The sequence below is a fragment of the Plecotus auritus genome, assembly GCF_963455305.1.
Source record: "Plecotus auritus genome assembly, chromosome: 5".
In the NCBI taxonomy this organism is placed as follows: Eukaryota; Metazoa; Chordata; class Mammalia; order Chiroptera; family Vespertilionidae; genus Plecotus; species Plecotus auritus.
Window position 1 is genome coordinate 134,528,895 of NC_137776.1, and position 24,660 is coordinate 134,553,554.

General features: G+C 36.3%; 1 protein-coding gene across 4 annotated transcripts in view; it reads left to right on the plus strand.

Annotated features, from left to right (window-relative positions):
- Positions 1–24,660, plus strand: part of BRD10 (bromodomain containing 10) — a 107,963-nt gene that overhangs the window by 21,276 nt on the left and 62,027 nt on the right. For 3 of the 4 annotated variants that reach the window (XM_080670552.1, XM_080670549.1, XM_080670550.1), the window contains exon 2: positions 7,740–7,940. The exons of the other annotated variant lie outside the window; for it this stretch is intronic. In XM_080670552.1, coding sequence (XP_080526678.1) covers positions 7,740–7,940 — 201 coding nt within the window. The remainder of the gene's footprint in view (positions 1–7,739; positions 7,941–24,660) is intronic. 4 annotated transcript variants of the gene reach the window in all.

A 24,660-nucleotide genomic window follows, 5' to 3' on the forward strand; every position in this document is an offset into this window, starting at 1 on the left:
GTTAACATGCACCACTGCACATTAGCATCAACGCTGGTGTTAAAATGTTTGAAATGAATAAAACTATTGAAATAAAAAAATAAAAGACGGTACCCTTTTATGTAATGATGTTTACTTTGAATTTATATTAGTTCACACAAACACTCCATCCATGCTTTTGTTCCGGCCCTCCGGTCCAGTTTAAGAACCCATTGTGGCCCTCGAGTCAAAAAGTTTGCCCACCCCTGAGCTAGATCATACAGGGCCAAATATGCTGTGCTGATAAAGAGTTTGATAGTCCATTTTAGTGAGTTACTATATTAAAAGCTTTTAAGCTAGAAAGTTAAAAGGGACACATCTGAGATGAATTAGAGGAGAAAACTAATGTCAATTTAACATTTTCCATCCCTTAATTTTCAGCTTCTCTCAATTTTAATTTCCATTTGACTTTGTTTCTCTTGGGTAACAGAGTTAATGAAGGATTATATCAAAATATATCTGGAAAATTTTGTTTTACATTAAGCAGAATTCCAAAGTAATGCTGGAAAGAAGAGAAAGACAGTATTTTCTTTAGCCAGATAATTTAGATAATATGCTAGATTTAAATATATACATAATTTAGGTTGGACTTAGTTGTTTTGTTTTTCTAATTGAATAATTTCTGTCTTCTCCCAGTTCTCAGGAAAAAAACTTATGTTATATACAGAATTTTACCCATTTGTCTACCGAGATATTTTCAACAACTTTGTTTGCCAATGATTAAAACAATGAAATATGACAAACATAATTAAGAAATTGCAAACACATATTGACATCAGTTGTTTAATGCTTCTTTTGACAGCTTGGTTTTTATAGACCCAAGTTTGTTACAGACAGATACTTATAAGAACATAGCCTTAAAATTAATAACATAACGTCCTAAATAAAAGTTTCTAGAAATAATTAAATATGATGGTAGTTTGTGGTGATCCACAGATACTCCAGTTTATCTAAGTCTTTGTTACTGTGCAATTGCTAATACATTAGTAATTTCTTCTACTTATTAATTCCATTGTAGGGAATTTGGTTGGTGGTAAAATTTAATTCAAAAGTTATATTCAAGTGTTACTTATTTTTTTAAAAGTATGTTTTTGTTGACTTGAGATAGAGAGAGAGAGGAAGGGAGAGAAAAACATCAATGAGAGAGAAGCTTCAATTGGCTGTCTCCTGCACATCCCCTACTGGGGATAGAGTCCAAAACCCAGTGCCTGGGAATCGAAGAGTGGTGCATGGGACAACACTCAACCAACTGAGCCATACCAGCCAGGGTGCCAGTCTTAATTTTAAAACACTTTCATAGCAAGATTGCTTAAGTTATAGAATAACAGATCTATTATTTTATTAGCAGTTTAAAATCTTTTTTCTAATAGTTAACATTCATTCATTCCTTTCCATAAACTAAATACTAAGCAATCCACATGCTCTTTGAAGAAGATTTGGAAAATAATAGAAAACGGTCAAATATTTAAAATAACCAGACAGAAGTAATCATCCGTTGTTTAGCTTTTTGTTGTTGTTGTTAATCCTCACCCGAGCATATTTTTCCATTGGTTTTCAGAGAGAGTAGAAGGAGGGGGAGAGACAGAGAAAGAGAAATATTGATGTGAGAGGGACATATTAATTGGTTGCCTCTCTGCATGTACCCCAACCAGGGCTAGGGATTGAGCCTGCAACCTAGGTACATGCCCTTGGCTAAAATTGATCCCAGGACCCTTCAGTCTGCAGGCCCATGCTCTATCCACTGAGTCAAACCAGCTATTGCAGTTGTTAGCTTTCACGATCTCATCTACACTGAGTGGCCAGATTATTATGATCTCTGAACGCATAATAATCTGGCCACTCAGTGTGTGTGTGTGTGTATTAATATTCGAGGCCAGCCAGGGTGAGGAGGGGACATGGGCAGTTGGCCGGCCTGCCTGCTGGTTGAACTCCTGGTCGAGGGGACAATTTGCATATTAGCCTTTTATTATATAGGATATACACTGAGTGTCCAGATTATTATGCATTCAGAGATCATAATAATCTGGCCACTCTGTATATACATGTGTATTATTTACTCACACATACAAAATTTTAATACAAGATTTGGATTTGCCACATATAGTTTTATATTCTGCTTACCACCTATTAGATTTGATTTTACTTACTGTTAACCAAATATTACATATGAATATTGTTACATATGAAACTGTACACTGACAGGGTAACAATAGTAAAACTCTGTAATGCTTTTTGTTTTTTAGGGTGGTTTTTTTGTTGTTTTTTAATCCTCACCTGAGGCTATGTTTATTGATTTTAGAGAGAGGGAGAAAGAAACAGAGGAACATTTTATGTGCCCCAACTGGGGACTGAACCCACAACTTAGGTATGTGCCCTGATTGGGAATCAAACCCATGACCTTTTTGGTGTACGGGACAATGCTCTAACCCACTGAACCACACAGGCCAGGGCTGGGTTTTTTGTTTGTAATATGTCTTTATTGATTTTAGGAGGAGCGGGGAGAGAGAGAACATCAATGTGTGAGATGTTCATTGCCTCCTGTTTGCACCCTGTGGGGGGCTGAACTGGCAACCCGGGCATGTGTCCTGACCAGGAATCTAACCAGTGACACTTCGGTGCACAGGATGATGCTCAACCAATGGAGTCACCCCAGCCAGGGCTGGTATTTTTTGTGTGTGTGTGTGTTGTTGTTTTCTAAAATTCTAATTTTTGCCATGTGGATTAGCTATCTTTTGCTGTGTTCAACAGACCACTTTCACTAAAAATTAGCCTAAGTCATTAAGAAGTAGGTTGAGGTTATATCATGATGAGTTTGTAAAATGTATAGTAAGAATATAGATTAAAATATATTTTAATGTTTCTAATCACACAAGTTAGCTAGCTTCCCGATACTTTCATTAGAATGTTTTATGACTAACCTTTTCAACAGAACTCATAATTTGCCAATGTAGAGCAAGGAGTAGAGACAGAGCCTGTCTTGGCTGCCTTTAATATACAAAAGCCCAGCAGAAAGTTTGAAATTACATTTTTTTAGTAATAGTTTTAACATTTTATGAAGTGCCTTTGTGTCACTTTGGGGCCTTACCTATATTAAATTAGTTAATCTTCACAACCCTTGAGGTGATTAATGATTTACACAACCTGCTTTACAAATGAAGAAATGAAGCACAAAAGATTAATTGCCAAACTAGTTAGTGGCAGGACCTGGAATTGAATCCAGACTGTATGGCTCTAGAGCCCAGGTTCTTAACCAGTGTGCTATCCTGCTTATGAACAAGAGCTGTGGGGTTGAGAGAAAGGAACTTTTCTACCTGAGAGAGAGGCTGCGGAGAAAATTATAAATGATTTCAGGGAGAAGGGAGCATTTTGATACCTGTGGTAGTAGGATTAACAATATTTGTAGTATAAATTATTAAAATTATTATGCATATAAAATACAACTATTGTGAAAATCTAAAGGATATAATTAAGTGTAACTATTATATATGGACTTTTTTTAGCAATCTAGTGCTTAGTGTTTATTTTATTAATTGTTTATTAATTGAAAAAATATGTACATCTAGTGGCAAAAATTAAATAGTACAAGAGGTAATGCAATAAAAATGTCTCTCCTTCTCACCAGCCCATTGGTCTCCTACTATCAAGAGAATACTGTGGTTACTAGTTTCTTTTATTCAATTGGGTATCTAATAGCCATCTCAAATTTTAAACGTATTCAAAACTGAACTTTTGTTGTTTTGTTTTGCTTTTCTAAGCCTATTCTTGCCTTCTGAGTAAATGACCCCACTGTCTACCAAGTTGCTCTGGGCAAAAAACTGAGACCTTTTCACTTACTTCCCATATTAAACATATGAACCAGTTCAGAGTTTTCTTCCTCTGAACTGTATTTTAAATCTTGTCTATTTTTTCCATTATCACTGAAATATGGAATCATTATCTCTTGCCTGGAATACTGCTGTAGTTTCCTGTCTTGTAAAATACATATAATTAAAAGAAAGAATTTATAATTAAATTTCTTCTGCTTTTTTCTCTTATAGTCTGTATTTTAACCAGCAGCCAGAGTGAACTTTGAAATATGTACATTAAGAGAAATCAGCACTCTGCTTAAAGCACTTCAGTGGCATTTATGAGTTATAGAAAGGAGTTTGGCTTGCTGTTCTTTACATACCTGCCAAGCCATTTCTCAACTGAGGACCTTTATACTTGTTCTTTCTTTTATATAGAACACTATCACCAAAGGTTTTTTGTTTGTTCATTTGGTTTTGTTAGGTGGCTCCTCCTCCTGTCACTACCTCAGAGAAATTATTCTTGACTACCTCACAGAATTTATAATATCTAATTTATAATTAGAACTTATGTACCTATTTGTTTGCTTTTTGTATATTTTTTTACTAGCATGTAAGCTTAATGAGGACAGGAATCTTGCTTATAAGTGTGTTTGCGTACACCTAAATGAATATTGAATGAAGGAATAAGTGAATGAATGAACAAAGGAATGGATCTGTCTGAAATTTGTTTTGGTTAAGGAGTGAGGTTGAAATTCAGCTTTACATTTTTCTCATGTTCAGCCAGTGGTCACAGCATCACGTTTCTTTATTATTTACCATTTTTAGTACATTAAATTCCTGTTGTATTTGGATCTTTTTCTTTTCTTTTTGTTTCCTACCCCCCTCTCACCTCATATGCCCCTCACTGCTCACCTGATGTCCCCTGAGTCCCCATTTGGCCTTGCCCCACACCTCACAACAGGGCCCCAATGCTTGCTGGCTGTGCCTCATCTCATGTGCTCCTGGTTGCTCGCCTCCAGAGTGGTCCCAGTGGCTCATCCCCAGTGCCTCATCCTGGCCCTCTGTACTTGGATCTATTTTTCACCTCTCTCCACTGTGCTGTTGGTGTGTCTCACTGTTCACCTAGATACTTAAAATGTGAGATTAAGCTTATTTTAAGTAATTATATAATGCAATGTAGTGACAAGTAATATGAAGGGAAAAATAGAGAGTGACGGGGGATCCTCTCGAGAGTTACAGTAGTCAAAGAAGTCCTCTCAGATATGCTGGCATTTGAACAGACAAATGAATGAAGTGACAATGCTAACCATACAAATATCTGGGGAAGAAGGCCTTCCAGGATGAAGATCCGGTGCAAAGTTGATGTTGGTGTGACTGAGACTAACAAGGAGACTTTGATAGCCAGGACAGAAAGACCTAAGGGCAGAGTGGTAGAAAATGAGGGCTAGAAAAGTAGATGAGGGCCATATCATACTATATCTTATATGCCATCAGAACTTTAGATTATATTTTAAGTGTAACTGGAAGGCTTTGGAGGAGACAGGGCAGGGAATGACATGATCTGATTTCCTTTTAAAAGGATTACCTGGGTTGCTGCATGCAGAATAGACTGTAAGGAGATTAGAGCAGAAGCCAGGAGACCTGTCATGAAGAGATTGCAATAGTCTAGGTGAGAATTTGAACTCGTACATGTACACTACTCGGTGCCATATGTATGTTTACATATACACTTGTATATAATTTCTTTTGGGTTAAAAAATATATTTTGTTTAGAAACTGCTTTTTTATATTCAGCAGAGTAATGTGGACATCTTTTACAGTGAGCATAAATAGACTTACACAGTTTCTATAATGGATGGGTGCTATTTCATATTGTGGGTATATTATTTTAGTTAATTTATCTTGTATCAAAAGATGTTTATGTTTTCAAGTTTCTTTAAATAAACAATATTCTGTGTGTGTGTGTGTTGCTTATAGTTGCATATATATGTGTGTGTGTGTGTATATATGGTACATTATTAGAAGCATGACAGGTAAAAGGGTATGTGCATGTTAAATCTTAATGATTATTATCAAATTGACTGTGTCAATTTTACACATCCACTAATGTTGTATGAGAATTTTTCTTTCCTTAGAACCTGCTCCAACACTGAGTAGTGTCAGTATTTTTATTTGTTGCTATGAGAGAAACATAGTTTTGTTTTTTAATTATGAATAAGTATCAAAGCTTATAAGTTTTTATTTCTGATAAATAATAAAGGATATTAATTTCTTTTTGGTCTTTGTTCTGAGAAAATACTGTTAAAGTAATTATTAATTTCATCTTTACTTATAAGACTGAAGTTAAAGGATACAATTGAATTTCTGACTTTTTTATGCAACAATTTACCCATGTGACTTACTGTTTTCCTCAACTCTCCTTATCTCCAATGCTCTACATACACTGTGACCTCTGAGAAGTTATTATGTTTCAGTGTAATATTGTTTATTAATGTTCTCTTCTATTAGTATTGATGAGGAAGTGATTAAAATTACAGACATAGTTAGTTCCCCAGTAAAAACTCTATACTAAAATGAACCCACGTATATCAATTCAGCATGCAGATGTAATGCTATTGTACATAAAAGAATCATAGCCTGAAAAGTATGGATAATTTAGCCTCAATTCTTCAGAATTACTGGAAAGCTAGTTTAAAAGTTCATTCCCTTCCTAAAGCTGAATTAGTTAAAATATTACCTTCTTAAAACAGAGAAAACACATAATAATACCATAGTTCAGTAGAATCTTGCAGCTATACCATTTGTGGGACCTAAATGGCCTAAGACTAAGATTGTTGTTAAGTTTTTCTAACTTAGAGAAACAAAACTGTAAATATAGTCCAAGATGGACAGGAGTTTAATTGTATTACATGCCATAAAGGCTTATGTTTTGGTGAACTTTTAGCATATTTTATATTGAAGCCTATAGGAAAGCAGGGAAATATGACTATAGGATCAACTTTGAATGTATATAAATTCTTCTCTAGTATATTGAATGCTTACTTTGAGTAGTGACTTGATTTTGCCATTGTAGAAACAACAGCATATACAAAACCTTCAGAGGCTCTGGCATTCTTTACAAAGGTAGAAGAGCAGATTTTTTTCCCTGTGATGCTTTTTACAGTTAACACATATTGATACAAATTCAGAAATCTTTTTAGTCTAGACTTAAAAACTTTGTTTAATGTAATGTTTCTTTTTCCAGTGTGAATGGTTTTAATAAGTTATTTCAAATTCATTAAGAGAATTTATGGACAATTAAGCAAATTGCTGAGAAACTTTTTCACAGCAATATCTTTAAAATTAGGTCAGTATCTTAGTGTATTAATAAAATATTATAGAGCAGGGAAACATTTGTGGTGAGATTGAAGAGGAATTGTTATATTCTTATAGTTTAGTCAGAAGATTTCCAAATTTATAATTACATTGTAATACAACTTAAAACTATGTATTCTAATGATTCATTTGTTTATAACTTCTTCAAAGTGTTTATATATCATAAATTTTCTCTCCCAGAGTCTTTTTCTATTGTACATTTTCCCACACCAATGATTGGTAGAATGAAATATGTGAAGAGATATAAAGATAAGGTACATTTTAAGTTTGCTCACAGTAAACTTTTTTCTTTAAAGATGTAGTGCTTTAATAACTGACTTTAATACTTCAGTTATGTGTATTTTTTTAACATAGGGAAGGAGCTATCACTCAGTGGTTTTATGAGCTGAGTAAGGAAAATTTAAAATTATATAGGGAGGATAAAATGATCTGGAGCATAGTTAATTTTACTAAATACTTTTTATGTAGTTAGCAAAAGGAATTCTTAAGATGCTGTTTAAGGGGGCTTATGCTTACTCAGGAGTTTTGACCTTGTGAATTGACTTATTCTTCTCCAAGGCACTTGAGAGAAAAGACAACGATAGCAGTTACATCTAGAGGCTATTATGGATTGGAGGATGAGAAGGGAACTGCATGTACTTCAACAAGGCGTCGGTCAACACCGCGAAGTTTGGCGGGCTTGACAAGTGGAGTTTTTGAATCTATAATGGTTCAAGTTTTGAGACAGGAAGAACAGCTGAGAGCAAAAGAAGAAAAAAGGTAAATGTTAAAAAAAATTAAGTTCATGTTGTTCAAATTTCCAGGAACTACTTTCGAAGAGTAGTTGTGTAACTTCTGTGTGCCCATATCAAATTTCTGGGCTCATTTTAATAGTGTTCCAAAATGCATTGCCACCAAAGTATGAATTTATAGTGAAATATCACAATGAAATTTGTTTTGAAAGACAATTTTAAGTTTTAAACCAAGTTATTTTGAAGCAATACAAAAATAATTTTTTAAAAGATATTCTTATGATTTCAGAGAAGAAGGGGGAGAGAGAGAGATAGAAATATCAATGATGAGAGAGAATCATTGATTGGATGCTTCCTGCATGCCCCACACTGGGGATGTAGCCTACAACCCAGGCATATGCCCTGACCAGAAATCGAACATTGACCTCCAGCGGGCCAAATATAATTTTTATAAAAGATTTCAGAATGCTTTCTAGATTTTATTTCAAATTAATTATTAATTTTATTTATTTATTTTTATTTTCTTATTTTTTTGTAAATTAAGGTTAGTAAAGTGTTCCCAGTAGGCTGAATGCTATGCTATCAACATAGCAGAAAAAAAAACCTATTGGGAAATGTTTTGTGGTCATGTCCACGGCAAATTAATTATTAATTTTAAATTAGGGGACTTTTATATAGATTTCTGTAGCTTAGAATAGACTCACAGACCTTTAAAATTAGGAGAAACTCCAGAGATTATGTAGTTCAAAATGACACATAGGTTTCACCTATGCCAGTTCCTCCATTGGTATTAATTTCCTTGATAACTATGATTATTCTGGGCTCATCAGGAAAGAATGTTGTGCTCAATCAGTGTTATCTTCTAGGATCTGGGAGCATAGACTGATGGCATTTATAAACGTTTTACTTATAACAAAAGAGACTAGGGCCTAAAGAGGTGAGTATTCAAAAAGACTGATGATTTTTATACTAAATCAAGTCTCAAACTATGTTAGGAGTGATTTCTGATATAATAGGGAACTGCTAATTCTACTCAAAGGTAATTGATAATATTTTTAAAAAAGATTTTTATTGATTTCAGAGAGGATGGGTGAGAGAGAGAGAGATAGAAACATGAATGATGAGAGAGAATCATTGATCAGCTGCCTCCTGCACACCTCCTACGGGCAATTGAGCCCACAACCTGGGCATGTGCCCTGACCAGGAATCGAACCGTGACCTCCTGGTTCACAGGTCAATGCTCAACCACTGAGCCATGCCAGGTGGGCCAATTTATAATATATTGTTGCTCCTCTCATAGTAATAAATGTAGCTCGTTTTGATATTTGTAGGATTAACACTTAACCTGGAGGCTTTCTACCACCATCCTATATAATAAAAGGGTAATATGTAAATTGACCAAACAGCGGAACAAACAGTCGCTATGACACGCACTGACCACCAGGGGGCAGACGCTAAACACAGGAGCTACCCCCTGGTGGTCAGTGTGCTCCCACAGGGGGAGCGCCACTCAGCCAGAAGCCGGGCTCACAGCTGGTGAGCGCAGTGGCAGTGGTGGGAGCCTCTCCCACCTCCCTGGCAGTGCTAAAGATGTCTGACTGCTGGCTTGGGCAGGGAGTGGGCCTAAGCCGTTAGTCGAACATCCCCCAAGGGCTTCTGGACTGCAAGAGGGCATAGGCTGGGCTGAGGGGGCCCCCCTACCCTGCCCCCCAGTGCATGAATGTCGTGCACCAGGCCTCTAGTACTTTTATATTAGTGATTAATTTGGAACCCAATAGTGTGAGTAGATTGGAATGGCAAGAAATTAAAGAAAAGCAAGACTTGTAGTAGGGAGGAGGCTATAGTATTTTAGCCACTGTTGATGTCCAGAAATAGGGAGAGGTCAGATTGTTCTAGGAACAATCACCAGGGCTTAGTACCTTTCTTGATATAGGGGGACTAAGGAAGAAACAAAGATGAATCAAGACATAATTGCAATAAAGACATTAGCAATAGGAAGATTTAAAAAAGAGTGATTAACACATATTGAGAATGACTATTTGGCACGTTTAGCCCTAAGAACCTTACATATTCAACATTTATTCTGAGGCACAAAGAGATTAAGTAATTTAAAGTCAGGCAATGCTTGAGCTATGGGCAACATATAACCATAGACAGTTTGGCTCTAGAGCATATGCTCTTAAGCAATATGCTATACTTGTAACTTGTAAAGTGGTGGAACCAGCAAAGAACAAAGAAAAGCTTGAATCCATGGTGTGGGGAAAGATCAGCAATCTTCACTTGTTTTAATAAGTTTGAAGTTATGATGGCAACATTTAAACATTCAAGTAGGAATGATTAGTAGGAAACTAGAAATATGACTGAATCTTTTTCTTTTCTTCAGTTTTATATATACTTGTGTGTGTCATTGGTGAGTAAGACCTGGGGGGAAATCCTTCTTTAAGTGTCTTAGTAACTATGATAATTTAATAGAATAATATAAATTAAGCTCTCTTTTTGGGTATAGTGTTTACTCTTTCTTTTAATTATATGTATTTTATGCATGGAGTAAAGAATAAAATAAAATTACAATAAAAGCCCATATACTCACTTCCCAGCAGTTTTTAAAGAAATTAAGCATAGGTATAATCAAGCTCCCCAATATTTTTTCTCTGTTGCCAAAAGAAACCATTATCCTGATTCCCATGAATTTTATTATTGAATTTTAACTATTCTTTTATATACTTTGTCATATATATATGCATTGCAAATATTTTCTCCCAGTCTGTGGCCTGCCTTTTCATTTTCAGTGTTTTTTTGAGGAAGAGAAAATATTAACTTTGAGTTCAATTTTTAAAAATATTTGGTGCTTTTGGTGACCTAAGAAATCTTAGCTTACCCAAGATTATGAAGATTTTCTCCTTTTTCTCCCCAGAAATTTCTGAAGTTTTATTTTTTATGGTTAGGCCTGTGATCCATTTGAAATTAGTTTTTGTGGGTAATTTGAGGTAAGGATAAAAGTTTATTTTTCTTCCAGATAAACAGTTGTTCCAGTATCATTTGTTGAAAAAAACTATTCTTTCATCACTGTATTTTGCATCTTTGTTGAAAATCAGTTGAACATATACTTGTGAATCTTTCTAGACTTTCTATTCTGTTCCATTTATCTATTAGTCAGTACTAATGACTTGATTACTATAGTTTTATATAGTAAGCCTTGAAATTTGGTAAATGAGTCTTCCAACTTGGTGTTTTATTTTCTGATTTGTTTGTTTTTTCAAAATTGTTAGGCTCTACTAGGTTCTTTGCTTTTCTGTGTCATTTTAGAATCATATTGTTAATTCTTACATAAAAACAAAAGCCTAAGGGAATATTGAGATTGGATGTTATCGATCAGTTTCTAGATAATTGTTTAATTTTAATTTCTCTTAGAAGTATTTTGTAGTTTTCAGTGTTGTACATATTTTCCACTTTTTTTTTCATATTTTCCACATATTTGGTTAACTTTACCCCTACATATTTCATGTTTTTTATGTAATTGTAAATTACTTTTAAATTTCAATTTATAATTTTTGTTGCCAATATATAGAAATACAAATGAGTTTAGTATAGTGAAAATCAAAATACTTTTGTCTATTTCTTCTTTGACTTTGAAAGATTTTACTTCATGTAATTTGAAACTCTGGTATTGGATACATACATATTATGATTCTTATTTTTTTTGATGGATTGGCTTTTTTCTTATGAGTATCCCTTCTTCCCATCCTTTGTGCTATTGTTGTCATACATTTTACTTCTACATGTGTTATAAACCCCAATACACTATTAGTGTGTATGCTTTAAATCAGGCGTCCTCAAACTACGGCCCACGGACCACATGTGGCCCGCCGAGGACATTTATCCGGCCCGCCGGGTGCCGCTGCCTGTCCTGCTTAGCAGCCAACTCGTCCCAGGCCCGCAGTGCACATAGGAATTTGTTCATAGTTTTTTTTTAAAACTCTAGTCTAGCCCTCCAACGGTCTGAGGGACAGTGAACTGGCCCCCTGTTTAAAAAGTTTGAGGACCCCTGCTTTAAATAGTTAATCTTTTGAAGAAATTTAAGAAAAAAGTATTTTATATTTATTCATTCATTTCCCTTCCCATGAAACTCTCTGGTGTCATTTTTCTACTGCCTAAAGAATTTCCTTTAACATTTCTTATAATATAAGTCTCTTAGTGATGAATTCTGAGCTTTTATTTTGTGTTGACAGGTTTTCTTTGGGGGGGGAGGGTATATTTTTGGTTGTATTTTTTTCCTATCAGCACTTTAAGCATGGCATGTTTTTTACCATACATAGTTTTAAAAAATATATAAGATTTTATCTTTATTACTAGTTTTCAGCAGTTTAATTGTAATGTGCCTTTGAGTTTATGTGTGCGTGTATTGATTATCTTGATTAGTGTAACTGGTACTCAGGAGAGAGTTACAAAGAAGAGACTGTATTGAGATGAGACCTTCTTTTGAAGGTCAGCTCAAGGCAACCTCACAGAGGGAGCCATTGAAATAAATACTCCTCTGATGAGGTTACCTGTTGATGGATGATACAGATAAACTATACAGTGATGGGGAGAGCATAAATCTGAATGCAAACAAGATACTTGGTATAAATATCTTCAGATTGCTTACATCTAAAAGTAACTATGAAAACATGATTTTTTTTCTTCTAAAATTTAGTCTGTAATGCTCACTATCTTGGAGAATGACACCATTGATTTTCTTTTGGAATATGCAAGTTAGGAATTTGGGATTCACCCATGACACTTCCTTTTCCTTCATATAGAAATTGAAGTCATCCCCAAATCTTGACAATTTTATTTTCTAAGTCTCTCTTGAATCTGCCCACTTCCCTCTATCTTCTCTGCCTCCATCCAGAATCTTCATCTCTCCTTTAGACTACTATTATTTTCTCTTAATTGACTTAAATGATTCTGCTTGCCTCTTTCCAGTCTATTTTTCACATAAAAGATAGAATGAACTTTTCCAAATGCAAGATTGATCATGCTCCTTATCTATCCCATTGCCTACTATCTCCCCAGAACAAAGCAAGTACAGTTGACCCTTGAGCAACATGGGGGTTAGGGGCGCTGACCCCACACACAGTCAAAAATCCAAGTACAACTTTTGACTCCCCCAAAGCTTAACAACGAATAATCTACTGTTGTCCAGAAGCCTTACTAATAACATAACACATATTTTATGTTATATGTAATATATACTGTATCTTGTGATACAGTGAGCTAGAGAAAAGAAAATCATAAGGAAGGGAAAATACATTTACAATACTATTACTGTACTTATCGATATAAGTTTACATAGTCTGTTCATAAGGTGAATTGTCTTTCAGTACCTACATCATTATTGTCTTACATGATACAAAACACTGTAGATGTTATATGTATGCCTAACACTAGACATCAAAAATGAAGAGTGTGAAAAAGAAATTCATATTTATTTATAGGTATTATGACTCATATATTGATAATGAAGAAGCAGCAATATGATTTTTATGGTTCCTTAATATAATTTATATGATCACTTCATAGTGGTAAGAAAATCTCCAGAAAACTTTTCATTATATGTATTGAAAAAAAATTTGCTTGTAAGTGAACCCATGCAAACCTTGTTGTTCATGGGTCAGCTGCACACACAAAAAGTTTAGTGGCTGAATATAAGACCTTTCACTTTGGGGCCTCAGCTTATCTCTCTAACCTCATCCATTTCTTTCTCTCATTTTTGATATCCTAGCTTTAGTGGCCGTCTTTCCCTCTCTTCAGTGCCAAGAGATGGCTAACTTTCTGTGCATCCAAATTCAGAGCTCACATAAAAACCCATGTGAAATGTATCAAGAATGGTGGGACTTTTCTTTTAACCTGTGTTTTCTAAATTTCCTAAAATAAGGATGCTTTTCTTTTATAATTGAAAATATATAAGAAGTATTAAAATTTGTAATGTGCCCCTTAGATAGTGTGACAGGCAGAATTTTTGAAATGTCTTTTGAACCTATCCTAAGATTTCTTTGTTGTCCTCAGAAGGAACATGTGACATTTAGGCAGCAACATGTGGTATAATACATTGGACTGCTAAACAAAGCCTCCCTTCGTACAATTTCCTTACCATCTATCATGATACCTGGAATTCTATCATATCAATTCTGTCAATCTAATACCCTTCCAAGAGTTAGTCAGACTAGCAGAGATTATTGATAGTGTAAAATTAGGTCTAGAAAAGGACTTTGAAATCATTATAAGGAAAGGTCATATTGGAAAAGGTTGCAAAGATTATTTGATTACTGTAGTTGTGCCTTAGCCTTGGGCATAGGCTTTAAAAAAGAAAATTAAAACCTTTGATATAAGATGTGCGAAGATAAAATTTCCATCCTAATTAGGTTAAAACAACTTTTATATTCAAGTTGGCAGCAAGCTGAACAATTCTAATACATATTTTAATGTGGTAATACTTTAGTTGTGTGATAGGCATTTGATTATTTTTAGCTGATCACCTGGGCAGACACAAACATAAAAATAAATTTTAAAAAAATATATTTTAAGTCCAACTATTAGGTCTCTGATTTGTAATCTGTCCCAGTTAAAGGAAGGGAATCCCCACTCTGTATTTTAATTTTTATATTTTCCCTTTTTTGTACAACATATGCCATAAAATAATGTGGTTGCTTTTGTTTGTTTGTTTTGTTAATCCTCACCCAAGGACACTTCCCCCGTTCCCCCATTGATTTCTAGAGAGAGTGGAAGAGAGGGAGGGGAAGAAAGAGAGAGAGAAACATCTGTGTGAGAGAGACACATCCATTGGTTGCCTCCCACACACACCCAGCCCCAAATGGGGCTGGGGAATGAACCTGGAAACCAGCTACATGCCCTTGTCTGGAATCGAATCTGCAACTCTTCAATGCTTAGGCTGACGCTCCACTGCTGAGCCACACCAACCAGGGCAGTAATTTTTTTAAAATATCAGATTGCAAAAATTCTGGCATTCCTTTATTGCTGTCTTTATTTGGACAGCAATAGAAACCAATGAAAGGAGATGGCAGATGGTGTTTGTTGAACAAAGAGGAATAAATACTGAATATGGCTTGTTAGTCTTGCCATGTTCAGGTAAATGCATATAGGACGGCAGGCATTCTTGAGGCTGATAGGTATAGAGAGGCACTGTTGAATTAGGAGACAGCGACACTACAAGTCAGAGTTCTGGGAAAATGAACTGAAAGGGCTAGTTAATTTATAGTTGCTGAAATAGTCTTTAAGCTACTTATGACAACACTGCATTCTGTTTATAGTGGTGACCTTGAGCCATTACAGAAAATTAAATTACATTTTATATGCCTTGCTTAATAAGCAGGGAAGTATATAATACTTTAATTTAAAAAAATTTGGTTATAATCGAAAGTTAGCTCCCATGAAGTAAATTTCTTTTAATGTGGAATATGACATTACTAGGTAGCAGTTTTGATCAGTAAAGTTTACGTTAGCTGTATTAAAAATATTGGATCTGCTTACCATTCTTTTTTGCAAAATTATTTGGTTTACCAGGTGAAATAGTGTGTGTGTTTTTAATACTCTTGTTTTCATATATTTGTATAAACTTAATTGGTATTTTATTGATTTGGAAATCACGATTTAAAACAAATTTTTTTGTGAAATAAAACTATGACTTATTGATTTATTTTCAAATTCTCTGTAACATTAAATAACAGGGACTTAATGAAGTAAACACTCATCATTTGTGGACCACCCAGCTTTTTTTAACATCTTCCCTACATTTTGGTAATATCCTATGTTACAAGTCCTGACTTCCCAAAGAAGCCAGAAAATTTATATTCTTATACTCAAAACTAAGATAGAGGAATGTGTCCAGTCATATACTTCACACTTGATATTACAACATGAGGTGGCAGTCTTGGGCAGCGGAGTTTATTTTTTGGCACAGGTGGTGGTGGGAACTTTTGATTGTTCTAGTTTTCTAGTATCAGAGGTGCCAAGTAGTGGTGGCAGTCTAGTATTTCCTGGAGAAGCTTCCAAAGTGTGGTTGGAATTTACATCTTCCTATCTTCTGTAAATTTGGCTCTCTGATCCTTAACAGTTTAAGTAAGCTCTCTACTAATCTTTAAATAAATTCCTTTTTTGCTTTAATGAACCAGACAAGATTCTTTTGTTGACACCTATGAAAGAAGCTTGACAGAACATTTAATCTGAATGGTTGGTTTTTCTAAAATACAGTATTATATATTATTCACTTTAGAAAATGTAAATACATGTATTGCTTTCCCTTTTCATGCCATTAATTTGCATACATTACATTAGTTCCTAAATTAATGGATTATTTTGGATTAAAGCTCCTATGTATATTTTGTAAACTCTTAAAAAAGTGGTGTGCATACTTTTATCATTTTTGTATCCTCAAAGGCCTCTAATGAAAGGCGGTAGCCTCACTTCAACCCACCTTAAGTCTATGACTTCGAAATATCCACTTTTAACTTTTAGCCATTTCTTCTAGTAATTATTTCCACATTTCTAAATACAGTGCATGCTTATATTGCTGTTTCTTCATTTTTCAATTTGGCATTATCTATTGATATTCATCTGTAGAAAATGAAGATTGAGTTCTCTTTAAATTTGGAACTTACATGCTCAATTTCTGTTCTTAATTATGATCTCTTCTTCCTCATCTATCTTACATATTGTTGATTAATAATTTGGCTCTGTCTCATTTTTACCCCCAAACTAGGCAGTTATTGCTGTCTTTTTATAATGTTTTTTACCCACATGATTAATAATTGATTTGTTCTCCAATCCTTTTTGCATCTTAGAACTTCTTCCTGTGATTTTTTTTTTCCCTGAAGTATATATTATAGAAATTTGGATAGTTTCTATTACTGTCTTCAAGTTCACTAACGTTTTTTTCTACCACACCTAATTTGCCAGTAGTCCCATTCAGTATATTTTCATTTTAATTTTCATATCTAAAAGTTTGATTTGGGTCTATTTTATATCTTACAAGTCTCTACTTAACTTTTTGACCATATGGATTACGTTCAATGACTACTTTATTTGCTAATCTAGCATTTGTTTCTTTTCTGGGTCAGTTTTCATTGATTGTTTTTTCTCCTCATTATAGGTCATGAGTTTCTGCTTCATTGTATGCTTGGTAGTTTTGGTTTGGATGCCAAATGTTGTGTTATATTGATTGGTGCCAGGTATTTTTATATTCCTATAAACTTTCTTGAGATTTCTTTCTGAAATGTAGTTGTTACTTATAAACAGTTGGATCATTTTGGATCTTTTATAATTTGTTACTTAGGTCCAGAGAATGCTCTGTTCAGTCTAGGACTAAATTATTCTTTGCTATCAAGGCACAACTTTCCTATTTTACCCAGTGTCCTATGCATTATGAGATTTTTCCAGTATGGCTGGTGGGAATAAATACTATGTTTTATAATATTTTGGGTGTCTCCCCCCCCCCCCCCCCCCCCGCCGCTTTAGCCTTGGATTGTTTCTTTACATGCATGCACTAATCAATATGCTGAATATTCAAGAGGGACCATCTGTACATCTTTGGTGTTCTCACTTTATGCAGCTCTCTTATTGTTTGGTACTGTGTTCTGCAGACTCTAGCTGCCTTGGTGTAGATATGGACTGTTGGCTTCTTCTCAACTCAAGAAGTCTGGTGGGCTCTCCTGGGTTTTCCCTCCCTATGTCATGGCCTGGAAGTTCTCTCAATCAGCTGCAGCAGTTAGGTTCACCTATCTGTTTCTCTCAGAGAATCACTATCCTTTGCTTGATTTTTAGGTTTTTGAAAACTACTGTTTTATCTATTTTTTCAGGGTTTTTGTTGTTGTTGTTGTTTGTTCAGATGGGAAAGTAAATCTGATTCCTGGTTATTTCATCTTGGGTAACAGAATACACTTTAGAAGTTGTTACTTTAGTTAGAATCAGTTCTGTTTTTTGTTTGGGAAGTGGGCCTAAGCCAGCAGTTGGACATCCTTAGCACTGCCACAGAAGCGGGAGAGGCTCCTGTCACCGCGGCTGTGCTCGCCAGCCATGAGCCTGGCTTCTGGCCAAGTGGCGCTCCCCCTCTGGGAGCGCACTGACCACCAGGCGGCAGTTCCTGCTTTGAGCGTCTGCCCCCTGGTGGTCAGTGCATGTCATAGCGATCGGTCGTCCCACCATTCAGTCGATTTGCCTATTAGCCTTTTATTATATAGGATTGTAATGTGCCTAAATATAGCTTTCTCAGTTTATTTTCTTGGGCTTCCTGAATTGAGGATTTGTGTCCTTCACCAATTTGGAAAATTCTCATCTATTATCTCTTTAAATGTTGGTATCATCACCCCCTTTTAACCTTTTTTTTTTTTTTTTTTTTGTCTGAGGTTTTACACATGTCTCCTTTTCCCCCAATTGACCCCCGCCCCACGCCCCAGCCATTCCCACCCTGGGCAAGCCTCCACCACCCCAGTGTCTGTGTCCATTGGTTATGCTAATATGCTTGCATACAAGTCCTTTGTCAACCCTTCTTATGTATTCTTATTTTCTGGAGCTCCAATTGCTTGCTCATTGGGTTTTAATTTGTCCTTCTGTCTTTATATATCTTTTTTATATTCTATATCTTTGCTTCTTGAAACTGAATTCTTTGAAATTTCTTTGGCCCTACCTTCTTTTCCTGTGCATAATCAGCTATGTAACCTATACACTGAGAATTTTATTTTTGTGTTTGTTTGTTTTTAACATCTAAAAACTCCTTTTTTTCTTTTTCAAATCTTCCAATGCCAAATTCAAATCCAAAAGTAAGTTCTTGAAGTTTTTTGATAATTTCTTGTTATTTATTATTTTAATTCCCTCTTTTACTTCTTTAACATATCTTTTATATTTTGTTCCTAATAATTTAATTAACTGAGAATTTTGAGGTGAATTCTTATAGTGAAGTTAAACTTTAAGACACCAGTTTTTCTATAGGGGAAAGTTTCAAAGTTATATTGTTTCTTTAATAAATACAGAATTAATTTTATTTTCATTCTTTTTTGTCAGTTTTGTTAATTTTGTTTTCTATAAAAGTTGTGTATTTCATTTAAATTGTCTCTTGGCAAAAAGTGCTTATAATATCATCCTATATCATTTATACCTATAGGATCTATAGGACATGCATATTTTCATTTTTGTTGTGTGCAGGCTTGTGTGTGTGTGTTTTGAGCAATATTGCTATAGGGCTATTGTTTTTATTAATGTTCTTAAAGAACCAACTTTTGGATTTATTTTATTTTTTTATCATATGTTTGTTTTCTAGCTCATTGATTTCTGCTTTTTATTTTCATCTTTCCAGCTTTGGGGATTTGATTTGCTGTTCTTTTTCTAGTTATTTTTTCCCTTTTAAAAATCACATATATTTGATTTTCAACTTTTCCTTTTAACTAAATATACATTTTAATCTATAAATTTCCCTCAACATACTACTTTGGATGCATCCTACCACTTTTGATTATTATTCTTTTCTTCAATATTTCCATCTCTACTATTTTTAATGCTATAAAATCTGTTATTTTAGTAGCTACCCTAGAAATTTTCACATTTATTAACTTATCAAAGCCTAAAATTAGTATTTTTACCTTCTTCCTGTTTAATACAAGGATCTTGGAACACTTAACTCTAATAAATTTTTTGCCCAGCTTATTTGCTATTATTATAATGTATTTTAATTTTTTCTTGTCTTTTTTGAAAACTCCACAAAACATTTTTATCATTATTTATGCCGTATCTGTATAGATTAGCCTGTTACTAACCTGTTACCAGTTTTTTGCTCTTTTCTTATCTCTGATCTTCAGGAAACGATTACTGTCCTTCTATCTTATGTATGTCCCTTAGAATTTCCTTTAGCTGGGGTTCCTTTTATCACAGATGTTGAGTTTTTGTCTGAAAAGTATCTTTTTGTTTGGTCTTCATTTTTGGAAAATGTTTTTGTTCTCAGTGAAAATTTACATTGATAGTTATTTTTTTAAACTTTTTATTTTTTTTTAAAATACTTCTATTGATTTTGGAGAGTGAGAGAGAGAGAGAAATATCAATGGTGAGAGAGATTAATTGATTAGCTGCCTCCTGCACATCCCCTACTTGGGTTTGAGCCTGAAACCCAGGTATGTGCTGGGAATCTAACCGTGACCTCCTGGTTTGTAGATCAATCAATGCTCAATCACTGAGCCACACTGGCCGGGCAGTAGTTATTTTTTAAGTTCATTGAAGATATTCCATTGTCTGTGCTGGCTTTAATTATTGCTGTTGAGGAAATAACTGTAAATCTTTTTTCTTTTAATTTTTGTATATTTTAAAAATTCTCACCCAAGGATATATTTTTATTGATTTTTTTCTTTTCTTTTTTGAGAGAGACAGAGAGAGAGAGAGAGAGAGAGAGAGAGAGAGAGAGAGAGAGAGACATCTATCAGTTGCCTCCAAGATGCACCCAACTGGGAATTGAACCCACAACCTTTTGGTGCACAGGACCAAACTGTGCCACTGGGCCAGAACTAATTTTTATATTTTTTATATCTACATGTTCTCTTAAGTTCTTTTTCAAACTGCTTTGTTGTTTTTAATAATCTCTTCTACTTTACCCATGTTTTAAATTTCTTTGTACTAAACATTTTATTTTCCATGTCCTGTTATTACTATATCTAAAGTTTTTGGTGGGCCATATATACATGTTTTTTCCTGTCCTCATAATACCTTGTTTCCTTTGATATTATGTATCTTTGATTATGAACTTGTTTCTTGCGACTGTATCAGTGGGAGTTTCTGAAGATCTAGAACTAGGGTGCATTTCCTTAAGAGATTTAATATTTTTTTCTGGTCAAATAGCTGACAACAGTTTTGGAATGAGACCACATTAAACTCATTTTTCAGTGTGAAGTTTTTCTGAGCACCCTGAAAATGTGAATGTGGGCAAAAAATCCACATGAGAGTAAACTTATGGTTATAAATTCTTTTTAAAAAATATGTTTTTATTGGTTTTAGAGAGGAAAGGAGAGAGAGGGAGAGAAAGAGAGAGAGAGAGACATCAGTGATGCAAGAGAATCATTCATTGGCTGCCTCCTGCACATCCCATACTAGGGATTGAGCCCGCAACCCCCTGACCGGAATCAAACTGTGACCTTCTGGTTCATAAGTCGACACTCAACCACTGAGCCATGCTGGGCAGGCATAAATTCTTAAGAGAGATTTTGTTTCCTTCCATTTACCACTTCTATTGTGAAGACAGTTTTCCTTGCAGTTCCCTAACTGGGGACAGGGGAAGAGACTGATATTTCTATTACATTTTCCTACTGATTATGTGGGCTTTTGGAGTCCCAGCTTTGTATCAGGGAAACTTGATTCTGCCAGCCCACCTTAACTAACCCCCATTCACAGTAAGAAGTTAAAACTCTTCAAAATTATAAGTACATTTGAAGAAAACTAAATTTTATTAAATGTAGCATTGTTCGGGTGTTCAGATGTAATCATATATGTAAACTAGTAGCCTGGTGCTTGAAATTTGTTCACGGGAAGGGGGGTTGTCCCTCAGCCCAGCCTGCACCCTCTCCAATTGGGGACCCCTTGGGAAATGTCCTAAACTGGCAGTCGGACATCCCTCTCACAATCTGGGACCGCTGGCTCCTAACCGCTCACCTGCCTGTCTGCCTGATCGCCCCTAACTGCCTCTGCCTGCCTGCCTAATTGCCCCTAACCCCTCTGCCTGCCTTCCTGATCATCCCTAACTACCCTCCCCTGCAGGCCTGATCTCACCCCCAACAGCCCTCCCCTGCCGGTCTGATTGTCCCTAACTGCCTCTGCCTCAGCCCCCATCACCATGGCTTTGTACGGAAGGAGGTCAGATGTCCAGAAGATGGCCGGTCAACCCGGTCTAATTAGCATATTACCCTTTTTTTTTTAAATATTTTATTGATATTTCACAGAGAGGAAGGAAGAGGGATAGAGAGCCAGAAACATCGATGAGAGAGAAACATCGATCAGCTGCCTCCTGCACACCTCCCACTGAGGATGTGCCCGCAACCAAGGTACATGCCCTTGACCGGAATCGAACCCGGGACCTTTCAGTCCGCAGGCCGATGCTCTATCCACTGAGCCAAACCGGTTTCGGCAGCATATTACCCTTTTATTAGTATAGATGTCAAATTACAAGTGACAGTTTAATATTTTTAATGAACTAGGACCATTTGATCAAATAATTTGTTGTATCTGTTGTAGCAAGGTAGTTGTAATGTGACCTCTCAGCCAAAAAAGGTAAATGTAGGCATGTTCAGTGAAAGAGAACATCCTGATATTGCTAAAATAGTGTCTTACTGTGTATTTGTTTTAACAAATTACAATATAATAGTATAGAAAATAGCCAGTGTCAGACATTATACCTGGGTTTTCATATAAAGCCCAAGAATTAGTCACATATCAGTGTTTTTATACATCATTTTTAGAGGAAGCATTCTTGCTTTTCAAAAATCAAGAATAAGATAAATTATTATATTTTCCTTCATTTGTTGTTGTATCCTATTTTCCACCAAAAAAACTTCATATTATCTTATACAGATTTCTTGAAATAAAATTTATACACCATACATTTACCTATTTAAAGTGTAAAAATCAGTTATTCTTAGTATATTCACAAAGTTGTGCAATCATCACTTAAATCAATTTTAAAACATTTCATCACTCTAAAAAGAAAGATTGTTAACTGTCACTCTCCATTATCCCTGACTTCCCTAATCCTAGGAAACTACTAATCTACTTTCTGTCTCTATAGACTTCTGGACATTTCATATAAATCGAGTTACACAATATGTGGTCTTTGTGGATGTCTTCTTTCACTTAGTATCATGTTTTCAAGGTTAATCCATGTTCAGTAGCATGTATCAGCACTTCATTTGCTTTATTGCCAAATAATATTCCATTGTGTGGATATACCACATTTTATTTATCCATTCAGGAGTTGATAGACATTTGGTGTTGACAGACACTCTGGCTATTATGAATAACTAGAGGCCCAGTACATGAAATTCATGCACGGTGGGTGTGTCCAGCCTGCACCCTCTCCAATCTGGGACCCCTCGAGGGATGTCCGACTGCCCGTTTAGGCCCAATCCTGGTAGGCCTAAACGGGCAGTTGGACATCCCTCTCACAATACAGGACTGCTCGCTCCCAACTGCTCGCCTTCCTGCCTTCCTGATTGCCCCTAACCGCCTCTGCCTGCCAGCCTGATCACCCCCTAACCACTCCCAAGCCAGCCTAATTGCCCCTGACTGCCCTCCCGTGTAGGCCTGGTCACCCCTAACTGCCCTCCCCTGCAGGCCTGGTCCCCCCAAACTGTTCTCCCCTGCAGGCCAGGGTCTCCCCCAACTGCCCTTCCCTGCAGGCCCGGTCGCCCCCAACTTCCCTCCTCTGCCGGCCTGGTCACCCCTAACTGCCCTCTCCTGAAGGCTTGATCACCCCCAACTGCTCTCCCTTGCAGGCCTGGTCCCTCCCAACTGCCCTCCCCTGCTGGCTATCTTGTGGCAGCCATCTTGTGTCCAAATGGGGGCAACCATCTTGTGTGTTGGAGTGATGGTCAATTTGCATATTACTCTTTTATTAGATAGGATAGAGGCCTGGTGCACAGGTGGGGGCCAGCTGGTTTGCCCTGAAGGGTGTCCTGGATCAGGGTGGGGGTTCCCTTGGGGCATGGGGTGGCCTGGGCGAGGGGCCTGTGGTGGTTTGCAGGCCGGCCATGCTCCCCAGTGACCCAAGCAGAGTCCCTGGTATCTGGGATTTATTTATCTTCTATAACTGAAACTTTGTAGCCTTGAGCGGAGCCAAGCCTCCTGCTTGCTTCGCGGCTGCAGCCATTTTTGTTGGGATTTATTTATCTTCTATAATTGAAACTTTGTAGACTTGAGTGGAGGCCTGGGCCTGCCAGGGTGTGCAGAAAGCTTGGCTTCCTCCATTGCCGGAGTTGCCTCTCTCCAGCTCCGTGGCTGCCGCCATTTTTGTTGGGATTTATTTATATTCTATAATTGAAACTTTGTAGCCTTGAGTAGAGGCCTGGGCCTGCCAGGGTGTGCAGAAAGCTTGGCTTCCTCCATTGCCGGGGAAACCCAAGCCTCCTGCTCACTCCGTGGCCACAGCCATCTTGGTTGGGTTAATTTGCATACTCGCTCCTGATTGGCTGGTGTGCTTGTGTGTGTAGTGGAGTGATGGTTAATTTGCATATTACTCTTTTATTAGATAGGATGCTACTTTGAACATTTACATACAGGTTTTTGTGTGGACATAACTTTTCTTTTTTTTTTTTTTTTTAATATATTTTATTGATTTTTTACAGAGAGGAAGGGAGGGAGATAGAGAGTTAGAAACATTGATGAGTGAGAAACATCGATCAGCTGCCTCCTGCACACCCCCCACTGGGGATGTGCCCGCAACCAAGGTACATGCCCTTGACCGGAATCGAACCTGGGACCTTTCAGTCCGCAGGCTGACGCTCTATCCACTGAGCCAAACCAGTTTTGGCTAACTTTTCTTTTTTTTAAAAAATATTTTTATTGATTTTTTACAGAGAGGAAGGGAGAAGGATAGAGAGCTGGAGAGGGATAGAGAGCTAGAAACATCGATGAGAGAGAAACATCGATCAGCTGCCTCCTGCACACCCCCTACCGGGATGTACCGGCAACCAAGGTACATGCCCTTGACTGGAATCGAGCCTGGGGCC